The 16,162-nt window shown below is 36.1% G+C and overlaps 1 protein-coding gene across 5 annotated transcripts in view; it reads right to left on the bottom strand.

The window, feature by feature from the left end:
* EGFR (epidermal growth factor receptor) overlaps positions 1 to 16,162 on the bottom strand; it is a 156,417-nt gene that overhangs the window by 32,668 nt on the left and 107,587 nt on the right. For 4 of the 5 annotated variants that reach the window (XM_058183933.1, XM_058183934.1, XM_058183938.1 and 1 more), the window contains 5 exons: positions 14,766 to 14,965; positions 10,584 to 10,716; positions 8,439 to 8,538; positions 4,543 to 4,700; positions 22 to 57 (listed from right to left, as the gene is read on the bottom strand). In XM_058183933.1, the coding sequence (XP_058039916.1) occupies positions 22 to 57; positions 4,543 to 4,700; positions 8,439 to 8,538; positions 10,584 to 10,716; positions 14,766 to 14,965 (627 nt within the window). The remainder of the gene's footprint in view (positions 1 to 21; positions 58 to 4,542; positions 4,701 to 8,438; positions 8,539 to 10,583; positions 10,717 to 14,765; positions 14,966 to 16,162) is intronic. The other variant, XM_058183936.1, reaches the window with a different exon arrangement.

Below are 16,162 nucleotides of genomic sequence, written 5' to 3'. Positions count from 1 at the left end.
ACATTAGTTAACAATTATTACCCATTAGGGCAGCCTTCAGGTCCAGGTCCTTTGCATCTATAAAAGCAAGGAAAATAGAAATGAACAAAATTAAAAAGAGACCAAAATATTTTAATTTAACATTTAACTGTTTGCCCTTTGAACATCAGTAATTATTTTGTAAGACCATGTAATTATTAATAAATAAAGTACTTAGACAGTTATCAAGAATCTTGTACCAAATGTTTTTATTCAGGGCAGATTCTGCTTAAGCCAAAGCTTTGAATTTGAGTAACCTGCAACATTCTGTCCCAAAGGTGCTTTTTCAAAAGGCAACTGGACAGATAAAAGCCAGCTTAGGATAGCCACATGTTCTGAGGGCTTCCTTGATGTATTTTAGTTATTTTTCTTTCCCACCTTTGCTGGTAGGCAGGCCTTCAGCCCAGTGGGGTAGGGTTCTTTCATTTTGTGCTCCAGTGGGTGGATCACACACAGATCAATATTTACAATTTGATTCTCACCACCCACTGGAGCACAAAATGGGAGTTATCAGAACTTACATCACCAAGCTGAAGGGCTGCCTATCAGCAAAGAAATTTGATAAATGAATGAATAAATAAATAAATTTGTTGACTTGCTGTTACTCTTTAATAAGAAACAATAGTTTCTTTCTCAAACTTCACATTCAGCACCTAAGCAATCACTTAAACAATCTTGTAAGAAATATTTAAAGTTCTATCTTCATTCTATCAATGGAAGTAAGTAGGTGAGACCAAGAGATTTTATTTATTATCAATATTTATACAGAACTTTAAATTATATTTCCAGATGGTTAAGAATAAAGCAGTTAAAATACTATATTTTATGGTGGCCATAGTGGTATACAACCCAAAATGACCTTAAACATTATTCCACATTTCTCAATCAAATTAATTTTGTAAAAATACTTTTCAGAAACCACAAATGTAACTCTGAAATAAAGCTATGATGACATGATTCTACATGATTGTGCCTGCTACACCACTGCCCTGCTGTTCTTTTGGAGGGAGAGGGGAAGACTAGCAGGCATTTTTTGCATGCTTTCTCTTTTGCTATTACCGCTTGGGAATTAGGAGGGGGTTTGTCTTTGGAGATGGAGCAGATTCCTTCCCAGCTGGTTTCAACCTGGTTCCAAGACTGTCTTGCCCTGGGAGTGACCTATTATCTGCCTAGCACCACAGTGTTCCCAAAACATCCTGCTGGCATCATTGGCTGCTGGTGGACTGATGGGGGGGAGGTTGTGTTTGGGGAAACGGAAGAATCGCTTTGTGCTTTGCATGGGACCTTCAGATTCTGTGTGACTTTAGTGCAACCATTTTCTCTCAGTAAAAGTTCTTTCAATTCAACTCAATGGAATCAAGAGTTTTGTTTTCCTGAGGGATCAGTTGGGGCAAGTCCTCACATTAGGCAGAATCTGCCGGTCCCGAGCAAAGCACAAAGCAATTCTTCAATTTCCCTTGAGCTCTTCCAGCTGCCTCAAATGAGAGTTGTCCCTTTGGTTCTTCCTTCCCAGTCGTCCTTCTTTCTGATGCCTAGGGACCACCTGAGTCTTGATCAGTCTTCCAGGTTCCCGACCTCCTCCATTCATTTGGAGAGGTCCAGCTGGAGGAAAGTGTCATCTTAACGTTTAAAACACAAAACACAAATTTTCACTCATTACAGCATTTCCAAAACATTGTTGTGGCATCATATTGGCTGCCAGTGGACTGGTCAGGGGGGGTTGGGTTTGAGGAAATAGAAGAATTGCTTTGAGCTTTGTGTGAAATCTTTAGATTCTATCTGATTTTACTGTAATCACTTTGTCTCAGTAAAAGTTTTTTTTAATTCAACTCAATGGAGTCAAAAATTTTGCTTTCCTGAGGGACCAGTTTGGGCAGGTCCTTACAGTTTGACTTGCTTATGTCCAAAGACAAACAAAGTAATATTGTCATTTAATTCAAACTTTATTCCTGGGGATTGTGGACACATCCCTATGATATTTTTTTTTTGGCAATAGTACCAAAGTAGTTTGCCACTCCCTTCTTCTGAATTTTTTTTACTTTCAGTCTAGACAAGAGTTCTAGCCTTCCCTAGAGCTTTCCCATCTCTGTGGCAGATCCCTATCACTATACATATAATAATCAATGTTGACTGTAATATTATCTCCTTCTGGCTTATTACTGGCAACTGCAATGACAAAAGAGAAACAACCTATGCATTGCAGCATCATTGTGACAAAGCAAACCATTAAAACTATTATCCAATTGTCATTTTATATTGGAAAACACCAGCTCCATAATCATCTCAAAAAATAATCAAAATCTGCTAAGTATCTCTATAGATTGAATTATGAAATAATCTTTGTAAATGGAATTAGTTTAATAATCTCTGCATTCCAAGTTTTCCATCAGTTTATTCAATCATGTTTCATTGAGGATCACTCTTAAAACTACAACTTTAGAACATGAACCTGTTTTGTTTTGTGATTATGTTGCTTTTAAGAATAAGACAATACATTTAATTACATAGAGATATTTTACGTTCATGATATCCTAGCCACATGACTGTCATTTTTGAGTAAATAATTTCCATATGGGTGGCATGTTTATACACGTAGGGCCAAATCAATAGAATCTTCCTAGAGAATCAACAACTATTCCTAGCAGCACATTGATCTGATAATTAGGATCCTTGTGATTATGTCTCTATATGTACTTAGGTCATGTATGGTTCATGTTCACAGAAAAAAAAAGATCCTATATGACTAGTGTAATGTTTCAAGGAAGTCAACTTTGTTTTCACATAAGGATTTCTCAATAACAATACATTGTTGGGTATGTGTTGGCAGGACTATTATTTACACTGACCAAGAAGTCACTCAATTTAAAGACATACTTGATATCAAAGAGGACATAGGTTATGTGATTTTTAACTGAACTATAACTTGCTGTTTTATTCTGGATGAAATGTGTCAGTCAGTATATTAATTTTAAAAAATCTAGCACGTGTGATTCTTCTGTGGGTGTGATAAATTTTATTTCATATACTTGCCTCTCTTTCAAAATATCACAGTTCTGTAAAGGAGTATCTATGGAATACTGTATAACTTCAATATAACAAACCATGCAGAGTTCACTAAATCTGAACATACGTTTTTGTACCAATTGTTACTCCACAATTGAAATCAATGGCACCATTTACCATAACATTTTAATTTAATGGATATTTATCCACTAAATGTGAATGGAATAATTTGTCCATTGTATTTGAAATCCACTAAAGCAAGGTCGATTAAACTAAGAGTTTACAGTAGCTTAAGTATTGTAAGAAAAAACTAGGAATTTTTCTTGTGGAATACTGTAATTACTAACACCAAATTACAATTATTAGTATAAAATCAATAGGACTTAATCCCTGTGGACTCATAATTCCTAGATTGGTTTACTATCTAGAAATTAGTGCTCCCTGAAATATTTTATATTACCTATCCACCAGATGTCGCTACAATTCCAATTCTTAAAATTTTAGCTTTGTTATAGGCCATTATAAAATGGAGAACTTAAATAACTAAAGAGAATAATCACAATATCTTATGGACTTCTGAAAGGTATCAGTATAGCTATGGGGAGAAGGCTTAAAACAGAAAAGAATAGTAATGCTAGGCAACATTACAATAATGCTTTTATTCATGTAATTATATTGATCAAATTTCCTCATTAAAGATGATATTTTTTTTTTGATAAGAATATGGTGGATTATTCAAAATGTCCTGAAGAAGAAGATGAAGTTCCTGCCGCCATTTTTCCTTTTGGGAATTATAACGGATTGTACAGTGACTGAGACTAAATTTATTTTGAACTTAATAACAGCAGCAAGGCTATTGATTGGACAATATTGGAAGAAAAAAGAGTTACCTACAATAGAAGAATGGATATTGAAAGTTACTAACTTGGCTGAGATGGTTAAAATCTCAGCTTTTTTGAAAGACAATACGCAGGAAAGATATTTAATTGAATGGAAAAAATAGATTGATTATTTACAAAACAGATATCAGATTAAGAAATATCAGATTGCTTTTGAATAACTAGGAAGTATTATTTTATATATTGGGGGGGGGGTGGGGAAATGAAAAGATTTGGATGAAGTTAATTGGATTAGAAGGGAAAATTTTACTCTATGTTTGGTTTATGTATAACAATACCTTGTGATTGACCTGGGAAGCCGGGGGGGGGGGCGCGAAGGGGTGAAGGGAGGGGGGAAGAGGTTTTGTGGGGGGTGAGGGGGGGGAAAGGGGAAAAAATGTTTTTGCTTGTTAAAACTTTTTCAATAAAAAAAAAGATGATTTTTTTTCTCTGGAAGAAAACAAACTAAAAATATTTTAAACCATAAAAATATAAAGAGATAAATTATACCATCAATTGTATTTATGTTTGATTGTGCACTGATTAAGTTAAGGTTCTGTTTTTTTCATACATTGAAATTTTATAACAGTACAACATGTTATCCTTTCAATTAAGTTTCAATTAAGAAAAGAAAATCACTTACCCACGAACACAATTTGGATGGCACAACTGACATACTGAATTTTCATCTGGATATTTCCAGACTAAAGTATCATTTTCTCCCAAAATGCCAGCAGGACATGATTTAACACAATGTGGACCATCTATTACGTGAGCACACTTCAAGCAGTTGCCGGGACCCTGAACAAGAAGCACAGCATTTTTTGTGGATGTGAAATACATTTGCATGTACATCAATAAATGTAGTAATGATTGGGCTTTGTCAAACTATACCATCAAATGTGTGGGATGTCAAGAATTGAGAAAAGAAATCTTGCAGGGTGAGAATGATGGATTTTAAAATCTGAAATATCTGCAGCTCAGAAGATAAAACGTATGTATCTTTTATTACTTCAGTATCCTCTTGATTTTTGAAAAACAGTTGTTTTCAAAAATTCTATTACTATTTTTTATTTTTCTGCACCTTATGCTTAAAATTTTGTACTAGAGGTTTTAAAGAACATACTAATTATATACTTTATTTTGTAGGAAAAACCAGGGCCATCTGCTTCATCTAATTACAATTATAAAGGTAATTCAGGCTGATATTTTTCTAATGGGCTAATGAAGACATTTAAATATAACATGTCTTCTCTCACTTCAGAGTAAAATGAATCAAATCCAATTTGCTTGATACCCTTCCTGATTAGTTGCAATGAAAAATAGATATAAAGTGCTTAGATGAATTATTTGTAGTAAAAAACAGTGATTACAGAGTTCCAACTATGCCCTACTCTGCCTTTCAATTTTTCAGAAGAATTGAAAGGAAAAAAAGGAATTTATTCATGCTTAATATTTTGTAGCAGAATCAGAAAGTGGTTAGAAATGTATTAGAAAATGTTTTCATGATGCTAGAAGTTACAAGTGAATAGTTATTAGTATTATAGTATTATAATACTGAGGGACAACTAAATACAGAGTACAACTTTCTACAATTTCACTACTATAAGTAAACATATAGAACATTTGATTTCATGCCAATCTGAAGTTTATAATATAAGTCATCTTCCTGATAGTCTTACAAATTTCCAAAAACTTTTTGATTTGAAGGTGGATGTTCAGCTGCAGTTTGGTTTCTGAATGTTTCGTTACCAGGCGAAGTATCAGACAGGGTCTGGATGCAGCTTCTTTTGTGTTTGGTGGGGTAGTTGCTTGCAGAGCTGAGGATCTGGTCCCTGTGAGTGGGTTTGTGGTAGGTGTGGGTTTTCAGTTCTCCATTGTCTAGTCTTCTTATGTTGAAGTCAAGGAATGAGATTATTTTGTCTTTTTCCTTGTCGTATGTGAATTTGATCCCGGATCATATGTTATTGAATAGGTAGTGTGTTTCCTCAATTTGGGAGCATTCAATGATGATGAAGGTATTGCCAATGTAGCATGTCAAAAATTTTATTAGGTAGATTAGAGTTGTTGCATGATTATTTCTGATATTAAGTCTGATATGGCTGATCCCATCAGGGTGTCTTGGAATTGCTTATAGATTTTCCCATTGAATTTGAAGCATGTATAGATCCAAAAGTTTCATGGAGTGTTCTGTACAGAGTCATCTTTGTGGGTGTGATTTTGGTGAATAGGTGATATATGGTTTGTTTAACCAGGTTAATGTCAATAGAGATGAAGAGTGTGGTGACATCAAAGGAGACCATGATTTCTTCCTTGTTGATCTTGGTGTACCTGATGAGTTGAAGAAATTGTTCTGGGGAGTTTATTGAATGAGTTGAGTCATTGACCAGGGGTCTGAGTTTTCCTCTGCAGAGTTTTTACTAGTTTGTACATCGATATTCTGGATAGAGACATAACATAAGGAGAAGCATAAGGAGATCCCATTCTGATATATTTTGTGGAGTCTGTAGAATCCGGGTGTGGAGAAATCTTGTGGTTGCATGTGCTTTCTCTCTAATGATGTTTTCCTTTTTCCATTTAGGGTATCTTTTATTTTGTTCCCTAGGTGTTTTGTTGGATCTTTGTGGATTATTTGGTAAGTGTCGATGTCATTTAAATGGTTTTCAATTTTGCTGGTAATAGTCAGTTTTTTCCATGACCACGGTCATCTTACATTTGTGTGCTGGTAGAATGACGATGATTTTGTCTTGTTTTAGTTTCTTTAGTGCTCTCTTCTCTTTTTGGCTGAGTGCTTTGTTTTGTCTGTTGCATTGAACATTGGGGATGATTGCCTGAGGTCTTTGTGTGTTTTTTGGTCCAGGTGGTTTGTTTTGAGAATGGATTCGAGGTTGGCTAGGAATGGGCTTGAATTGAGGCCATGTGTGAAGATGGTCTTCTTGTCATCTGATGGGTGTGTGTGTGTCTGTTGGATAGATTTTTGATCCATAGTTCTGAGTTGTCTTATGGTTTTGAGGTGATGGTATTGAGTTTCTTGTGTAATGAACTGCATTTTTGCATTTGTATTTTGTTAGCATTCCTGTGGATCATGCATTTTAATGTCTGTCTGCCAGGTCCTGTCTGATAGAGTTGAGGCATGTGGTTTTTTATTCGTCAATGATGTGTTGGCATTTTCCCAGGCAGTTGTAGGCCTCAGTGATTATGAATCAAAGCATTTTACACCTGTTTTGGAAGACTAGTTTCGATGTTTATGGGTGGTTGATTGGTGGTCAGTAGTGTATGTTTTTTGGAGTTGTTTGTCTGCGGAGGCATTTGTGGAGGAAGTGTAGCTGTTCGCCTATCGATGATCGTCTAACAGCAAAACTCTCCTGCAAATCTGAGTATTACACACCCATGTAAGTTTGCAATAGTGGAAAATATATGTAACTCGTGTGTAGGATGAGGGTGGAGGTTTGTTCCCTGAGCTTTTGGGTTGGTTTCCAAACGTTTTGTTACCAGGCTAGGTAGCGTCTTCTTACCATCTCCCCTTTAATTCCCACCCCCCAAAGTTACCAGAAGAAAACAACTCTACTGGGAAAAATATCCTTCCCCAATAGGTGACACCCTTGCCTTATGAGAATCTGAGCTCACTCTTTTTCATTTCAGAATGCAGCCTGTGTGCAAATTCCATGCATTTTGCAGCAATCATGATATGTGGCTGAAACCAAATGAGCAGAAAAATCATTGGTTGTAAAGCTCTTCAAAATATTTTTCAGTAATTTCGTATGCAATATTCAGAATAACTTCGCTGCTCCATCCTGCATTAACCAAACCTCCTTCTTTTTTGTGATCTCCATGTAAAAAAATCTCATGTTAGTTGAATTCAGCTAATTGAGACATCTATGGGAGTTTTGTTACTTCCCAATCAAGTGTCCAGCTGAGATTATACTGTGATTCCCCTGTCTAATCAGTTCCAATCCTGCTTAGATTATTTGAGATCAGTTCCTGTAGGTTTTAGAACCTTTCTTAGTTGGTGATGGTTGCTTCTAATTCTCTTGAAACCTGTCTGGTTAGATTTCTGGCATTCTTATTATGTTATTCACAGTTTGTAGCAATTGAGATAACACAAGAATTGTAATTTAGTGCAATATTTTAAGACAAAGCAGTACAATTTAAATCCCAGGCTTAAAGCCACTACAATTTAAATATTTTGTTTTAAATGATAAAAATTATTGATCAATAATATTTGAAATTATAGCTACAAAAAGTAAGTATGCTCTAAACCTGCTCTTCTCTGCTTGTTACTAGTTTTGATGAAATGAATAAGGAGGCCTATATGTAAAGGCCTATATGTAAAGGCCTCCTTATTCATTTCAATTATCATATAGGCTAAGAAAAAGTTTAGGATTGGATACTTTTAGGTCTCTACAGTAAAATTATATGTATTCTTTGAACATTAATCTATTTATTTGTGAACACACTGATATTTGCATGGGACAACAGTATAATATACTCAAATATTCTAAGAAATATTCTAAGAATTACCAAAGTATGTGTACTTACAGGTCCTGTGCAAGTTAAATATGGTTCAGTTGAATTTTGCACAAGGCATTCTGAATGGCACTGAAAGCACTCAGAATTTTGTTCATATTCTCGAGGCATTCTAAAAGGGGTAGAAAAAGAAACATGTCATTTATTTATATATGGGTGTCTCATACTTTTCAAGACATTTTTACTAAAGCAATTTCTAAAATGTTTACTTAAAATGCAAGAAAATTTAAAAGAAACAGCAACATGTATAAATTAAACCAATGTTGGATCCTTCTTTTACTTTTCTGACTTCTATTATAATTACCCCTTTCTTAAAATGCAAAACTTTTTTTTATCATAAGCTATTACTAGTTTTTGGGTAAGGACAGAGCTTTGGCATGGTGAATTAAACCATTACAACTACATTAAAATATTTTGATTGTTAATTGACTTCCTTAAAAATTATATCTGAGATTTTTTTCCCTGTGTCATATTTCTTCTGCATTTAACTGGATTCTCAATATATGGTGTCTTTATTAACTTAATAATCTCGGAACATTATTATAAAGCCACAGAAGCATTATGGTAAGACAATTTAAAGCAGCTAACCATTCTGACAAGGTTTTACCACACAGACAATCCATATCTTCCATATATATATATATATATGTATGTATGTATGTATGTATGTATGTATGTATGTATATGTATATGTATATGTATATATGTATATATGTATATGTATATGTATATATGTATATATGTATATGTATATCTCATCTTCCAATATGTCAGCACTAAGAAAGCATATTATTCAAATTTAGACAGGCAAGAAATTCTGACCATGTCATAACTATTAAAAATAAGGTATATTATTAAAAAAATTATATTCATTGTAGGGAAATATCAGAGAGACGCATTTCCAGGTAAGTTTGCAATATTAGAAATACCCCATAGATATTTTTATTGTGTTCATTGGACATTGCTGAACACTTTATGATTTCATTTAGGTAATCCTGTGATTAATATAGAATCATCTAATTCAAAGAGAATTCTGATGATATGATATAATTGATATTAAGGATTTTGACAAACAGGCAATACGTAAGTTCAAGAAGAGTGAGCTCATAATACATATATTTCTAGGATTATGAATAACACAAATGCTAAAATCACTTTGGCTTCCATAATTTTGGGATAAATTAGATTTCAGTGGTCTAAACTCACATAAAAATAAGTTAACATCTATCTATCTGTTAAGAGAATCTCATCTCTGAAATAATGTAATGAATGATTAAAACATGAAAATTGAAACAGATGGCTTAAACAACTATAAACTTTATTACTGGTTACACTGTACCTATAATTTGATGCAAAATTTGCTATTTAGGTCAACACAATATATGTAGAAAACTTTTTTTGTGAAAGATAACATCTGCCTTTAAATGAAGTTATTGAAAAAGTTTCATATTGTGCATTCATTTTGTTTTTCCTCAATTGATTACTTAACTTTGGGAACCTACAGCAGTAGGAAAATAAAGAACAATATTTTTATAGGAACTAATTATGTTAAATGTTTTAGCACTGCATGCTTAACATTGCAATAGTTTATTTTCAGAATCTTTATCAGTTATTAGATTGAATGACTATTATTTATTGAAATCAAAGATCTGCATAACTTGGCTAGTGGTTTTTTTTTGGGGTGGTGGTGTTTTGGATAACCAAGAATATAAGTTGTTATGAAACAATCTTCTGAAACAGGTCTCCTGCGTGAGCAGGGGGTTGGACAAGATGATCTTCAAGGACCCTTCCAACTCTGTTATAGTTAAAAAACAACTGAAGAATGGTATTCAGAGGTCTCTGGTGCTAGAACACACAAAGAAGATCTTAGATTGCACTATATTTTGCAGAATGTCCTCTTGATGGCCATTGTTGCAGAAAATATACAACAATATCTTTTTACAGTCACAATCCATTACATTATGATGCAAAATGACTTTGTCATGCAAACCTAATCATGTTTACTGAGACGAAATTTCATTTGAATTTAATGAGGTGTTTTATTTAGGAAAAGTACTTAATATTTAAAAATCTTACTAAGCATCTTCTCGTATAAGCATTATTGTAGAATTGAAAGGATTTCACTTCTTCAATACATGAGATGTTTGAAACTCTTACCCTTGATAAATATTACAATGTTTTACACATTCCTGTTGGCGGATAAAATCACGACAAGAAAAGCACTGGAAGGGTCCCGGGCCCCAGCAGCCTATATTTGAGCAGAAGGGGTGGCAAACTTGTCCTGTAAGAGCTAAAAGACAGAACCAAGTGTTTATCAGTATACCAGAAAGGAGAAATGTGCATGGCATGGTTTAAGTTTATTTAAACAATTACAGTTTCTGTGTTGGAATCCAAGCAGTTGCCAAAATCCAGAAAAATCACCCATCTAGGGAACAGTGATAATAGCATTAGCATAACAATAGCATTTAGGTTTATGTATCACCCCACAGTGCTTTAGAGCACTCTCTGGCCAGTTTACAATATCAGTATTATTTGCATATTGCCTCTTAACAATCTGGATCCTCATTTTACCATTCTCCGACCAATCATCCTTGCATCATAGCCCATTCTGTGAGCTACATGTAGAAATACAATGATGAATTCAATATACCATAAATGCTTAACTCTAAAAATATTGCTTTTGGAGCTGTAATGGTACAGTGCTTTGAAGGCAGGTTTGTTGTAACTCCAACCACAGCCAGGAGTTTGAGGCTGATGGACTCAAGGCTGCTCAATCTTCCATCCTCCTAAAGTTGGTAAAATGAGGACCCAGATTAGGGGCAATATGATGACTCTGTAAACCATTCAGAGTGCTGTAAAGTACTATGGAGTGGTATATAAGTCTAAGTGCCATTGCAATTGCTATTTAGTCTCTACTTCCCTGCCATAGTTAGGTAATAATTAATCAATTAATCTGATGAACTTGGTATTTACCAGAAAGTAAAACTAAACATGCTTTAACAAACCTAATGCAAATAGCTGCTTAGTGAAACTAGAGAAAAGGTAAAGAGGAAATATTATTTCTTCCATAGTCTGAGATTTCATAGTCTGATGCTTTGCATCAATAACTGGGTTCTTGACTTATCTACATTCCTCTGGTGCTTTTCAGCATTCTCTGGGTGGTTTACAAAGTCAGCATATTGCTCCTAACAATCTGGCTTCTCGTTTTACTGAACTTGAAAAGATGGAAGGCTGATTCAACCTTGAGCCCCCTCTGCATCAAACTTTAGGCTGTGGGTAGCTTGCCAGCAGTACTGCACTTTGACCACTGTGCCATCAAGGCTCCTTATGATAACACTGGTATCCTACTGCAAATGACATTATCGATAATTATTACTAACTTGTTTTGGCAATGCATGCAAGAAACTTACATTGCTTTTCGAAGTCTCATACAACCTCAAGATTCTTTTCAAATCTAGTCTTATCAAAAATTTTAATTGCATGTATTGTAGACCATATATTCTTCTTCTTCTTCTTCTTCTTCTTCTTCTTCTTCTTCTTCTTCTTCTTCTTCTTCTTCTTCTTCTTCTTCTTCTTCTTCTTCTTCTTCTTCTTTTTCTGCTCCTCCTCCTCCTCCTCCTCCTCCATCATCATTATCATCATCACCATCATCATCATTATCATCATCATTATTTTAGTCATTGTCTATCCACTGCAGGATGAAGGGCATTTCTGCATGTTTCCAACCAGTAGAACTTTGAGCTTTCCTTTGCCAGTTGGGTCCACAATATTTGCTGATATCATTGCTCCATCTTGTTTTAGGTCTCTTTTGTGGATGCTTTTTATCAAGTGGAACACATTCTATGACTGCCTTGGTACACCTGCCATCAGTTTTTCTTGCTATGTGATAGCTTATTCCCATTTCAATTCTTTTACTTTTTTAATGGCATCATATATTTTTGTTCATTCTCTAATCCATGTGCAATTCTTTCTACCTTGTCTTGTGATGCTGAGTAAGTATCTTTGCATGGCTCTTTGTGCCACTGCTAGCTTTTGTATAGATTGTGAGGTTAATGTCCATGTTTCGTTGGCACATGTTAGAACAGGTCACATACACTGGTCAAAAACTTTTCTCTTTAGACATAGGGAGGGAGGTTGTCATGTCACATGATAAAACCATATTCTGCAATTGTACTGTCATCAGTGTATGTCATCAATCGCTTTAATGCTGGAAGTGACCATAGAATGGTATGAGCTAAACTCTCCATCCAACCTTGTTCTCCAGTGAGCTTACCACTCTCCCACCCACCCCCAATGGCCCCAGCGAATGGGAGGGGCGGGGAGCAGGCTGGAGGATGAGGTTGGATGGCTGGGACTGAGCGTGCAATGGCCATGGTGGCATCTGGCTGGGCTTTCTTGATGCAACTCCACCATCTGTCTTTGCTTGCCCACAGCCACTACAGCTGGGACATGCCTCTCCCACTGCACCTCCATCTCTGTCTGATGCTTGGAGGGTTGTGGCACTCAGATCCACCTGCTCTACACTGGCTGTGGAGTCCTAGTTGGCTCTTGGGGATAGGAGCTCCCCACCCTTTCCATTCATTGGCTGTCAGGGGTGGGCTGATGGGCGGAAGGCTTGTCCCATGTGTACAGCAGAGCTGGAAGATGAGGTTGGCCAGTGAGGGCTGAGCCTGCAGAGGACATGGCATGGCACCATGCCACCACATGCCTTGCCTCACACTGTGGTGCAACACTGGCAAGCTTGCTGGCTCCCTTCCCCGATGGCCCGGCAAATGGGAAATGAGGAGCAGGTGGGGGCTGAATGCACAGGGGATACGGCATGGCAGTGACAGCGACTGGCTGGGCTGCCTCACTACGACCCCGCCATCTTTGTTCCTTTGGTGGATCAGGCACCTGCACTAGCCCTGGTCCTGCACCCTCTGCCAGAGACACCTGGTTCCCCACATGAACATTATGGACCAAAATGAACAAATAGCCAAAAGCATCCTTGAATATGCTATATTCCATTGGAAAAGCACTGTGCAGTCAGAAATCTCTGAGAAAACTATTGATTTAATGGAAAAACAACAGACAATGAAGAAGTTTCACCAACAAACTGGAGAATTTAAACTTTTCAAGGCCATAAGAAAACGTACTAAAAACCATGTCAGTTGAATGTGAATCTTGTGAAAAAGCAATTGAAGAAAACAAACGGATTAACAGAGCAAAACACAAGCTTATAAATACAAGAAAGAATATTTTTGTGTGAAGAAGGCTGTGTATGTAGAACAAGACAAAATTTTAGAAATAATTGGAAAATTCTATTGGAAAATTGGAAAATTATTCTAGAAATAATTGGGAAATTCTATTCAGAGCTATAGAAAGATCAAGATCACTCAAAAGTAACAACTCCCACAAAAGAGGAAATGCCAGATATCATAGTAGAGAAAGTATCAGGTGCCATAAAATCAATGAAAAATGGCGAAGCTTTAGGAAATGATTGTGTTATGCTTGAAATACTGAAAGCTGGTGGTCACAGTTTACATTAGCAAAAGTATACTTGAGATGCTTCAGAGAAGAAAAAATGCTGAAGTGATTCTTATACACAAGAAACGGCCCCAAGTTAATTTAAAGGATTATCACCCAATAAGCCTTCTTTCAGTCATCTACAAGGTTTTTATCAAGATAATAGCAAAAAGAATATTGAGAATATTAAATGATGCACAGCTAAGAGCAGGTAGGGTTCAGAAATGTCACAACACAATGGATCATATCCAGGTTGTTCAGCAAGTCATTGAAAGGTACAATGAATACACTATGCTTCTGTTCATGGCTTTCATTGAATAGGAAAAGGTGTTTGACTCAGTATTCCAACAAGCAATGCATTGCTCAACCAAGGCATAGACACTGCTCACATAAGCTTACTACAACCAATATATGAAAAAGCAATAGCGATAATTTGCCTTAATGATCTTAAAGTGGAAATCAACATAGAATGAGGTAGGATTGGCCAGCAAATAATTTGTTTTGCTGGATAGACTATAGGAACATTTGGGAGCTAGAATACAAACCCACATTATACCATTTAAACTTATATATAGCTAATTGCTCACAGGATAAGTACTTTCCCAGTTTTACCAGCATGTCTGTAGATTCAGAGAAGAAACCTCTGTCAGGACGTTGGCAAAATGGTATAAGAATGCTGGCAGACCTAGCTTGCGCACATGTGCATCCAACTCAAATGTACAGATAAACGCATATACTAATATGATGAACTATGTGATCTGGTTAATTTTAAGAATATAAACCAATTTTCAGAAATATATACCATTTATATTTCCATGAACCACATGTACTTACCACATTCACTTTCATTTCCATTTCTGCTTATTTTTATTTTTTGTTTTGGTGTTACAAAAAGTTTATTCCAATCCAATGTATTCCCGTAGCAAAGGTGGCTGTTTTTCAAAATGGCTACATCTCCATCACTTATTTCCTTGAGAGACCGTAGTCCCAAAGATTTGATATTCAGGTTGATTACTGCAAGAGCGTATTGACCTCTAAGGTAGAAATATTAGGAAAATGTATCAAACAATGTATTTATTAAGTTTAGAATGATACCTAACTCTATAAGTGGGCAGTGTACAACAGAAAGTCTAATGACAGATCAATATATGATCTGTTTCAACTGAGCTTTGTAAGTTAAAAGTAATAGTAAAAGCAAAGAGGAGAAGTGGCAGAGAACTTTGATCTCTTGGTACTTTTAGATCTAGCCATTTTCTAGTCTGTAATGACAATCCAGAAATCAATATTACATTGTATACTTTCAAGTCTGGTCAGAAAGCAGTTTGATTCACTGGAGTTCTACAACTTTCACATCAAACTCGGGATAGAACAAAAATAGCTGGTCACATAGTAAAAATTTCTGGAATCCAGTCTGCTATGAGTTAGGAGAAAGAGCTCAAATTTTTCAACTTACTTATTTATTTAAAATGTACTTAAGTGGAAATATTTCTGAAGGTATTTTCAGTCAGTAAAACAATGCAATTAGCATACAGAACCCAATATAGATTATGCATCTATTTTGTTTGGAAATTGCTTTAACATTCTGTTCCCAGGATGATCATAATCTATATCAAGGATGTCAAACTCAGTTTCATTGAGGGCCACATCAGGGGTGTGATTGACCTTGGGGAGCTGGGAGGGCATGGCTGGCTGGGTGGGCATGGCCAGCTTGATGCCACTCCCCAAATTGCTGGCATGTTTCCTCTTTGCATTGGGTAGATCAGGCCAAAGCGATGCGGGTAGACCAGGCTGAAGCCATGCTAGCCTGATGTTTCATCTCTGCAATGGGTAGGTCGGGCTGAAGCCACGCCGGCCTGATATTTCCTCTTTACATTGGGTAGACCAGACTAAAGCAATGCAGATACACCGGGCTGAAGAGACGCAGGCCGGCTCCTTACATTCTCCAGGACAGCCCTGGGGGCCAGATCCAATCACATCACAGGCCACATCCGGCCCACAGGCCTTGAGTTTGACATCGCTGATCTATATCCACTCCTCCCACACCTTGCAATTACATTTAAGCAATTTCAAATGCAGGTCTGAGCCCTGAAAAAAGGAAGAAAGGTTAAAAAGTTTGTGTGTCTACCATATTGTAGATAACCATTTTTCTCACTGCAACTGCAAACCTTCTTTTAAGAATAAGCAACTTAAAATGGAAATAGGAGAATAAATGAAATGGGAACCTTGATTCC

The sequence above is a fragment of the Ahaetulla prasina genome, chromosome 4, assembly GCF_028640845.1.
Source record: "Ahaetulla prasina isolate Xishuangbanna chromosome 4, ASM2864084v1, whole genome shotgun sequence".
Taxonomy (NCBI): Eukaryota; Metazoa; Chordata; class Lepidosauria; order Squamata; family Colubridae; genus Ahaetulla; species Ahaetulla prasina.
Note: the sequence above shows the minus strand (reverse complement) of the source record. Positions and strands in the feature narration are given on the sequence as shown.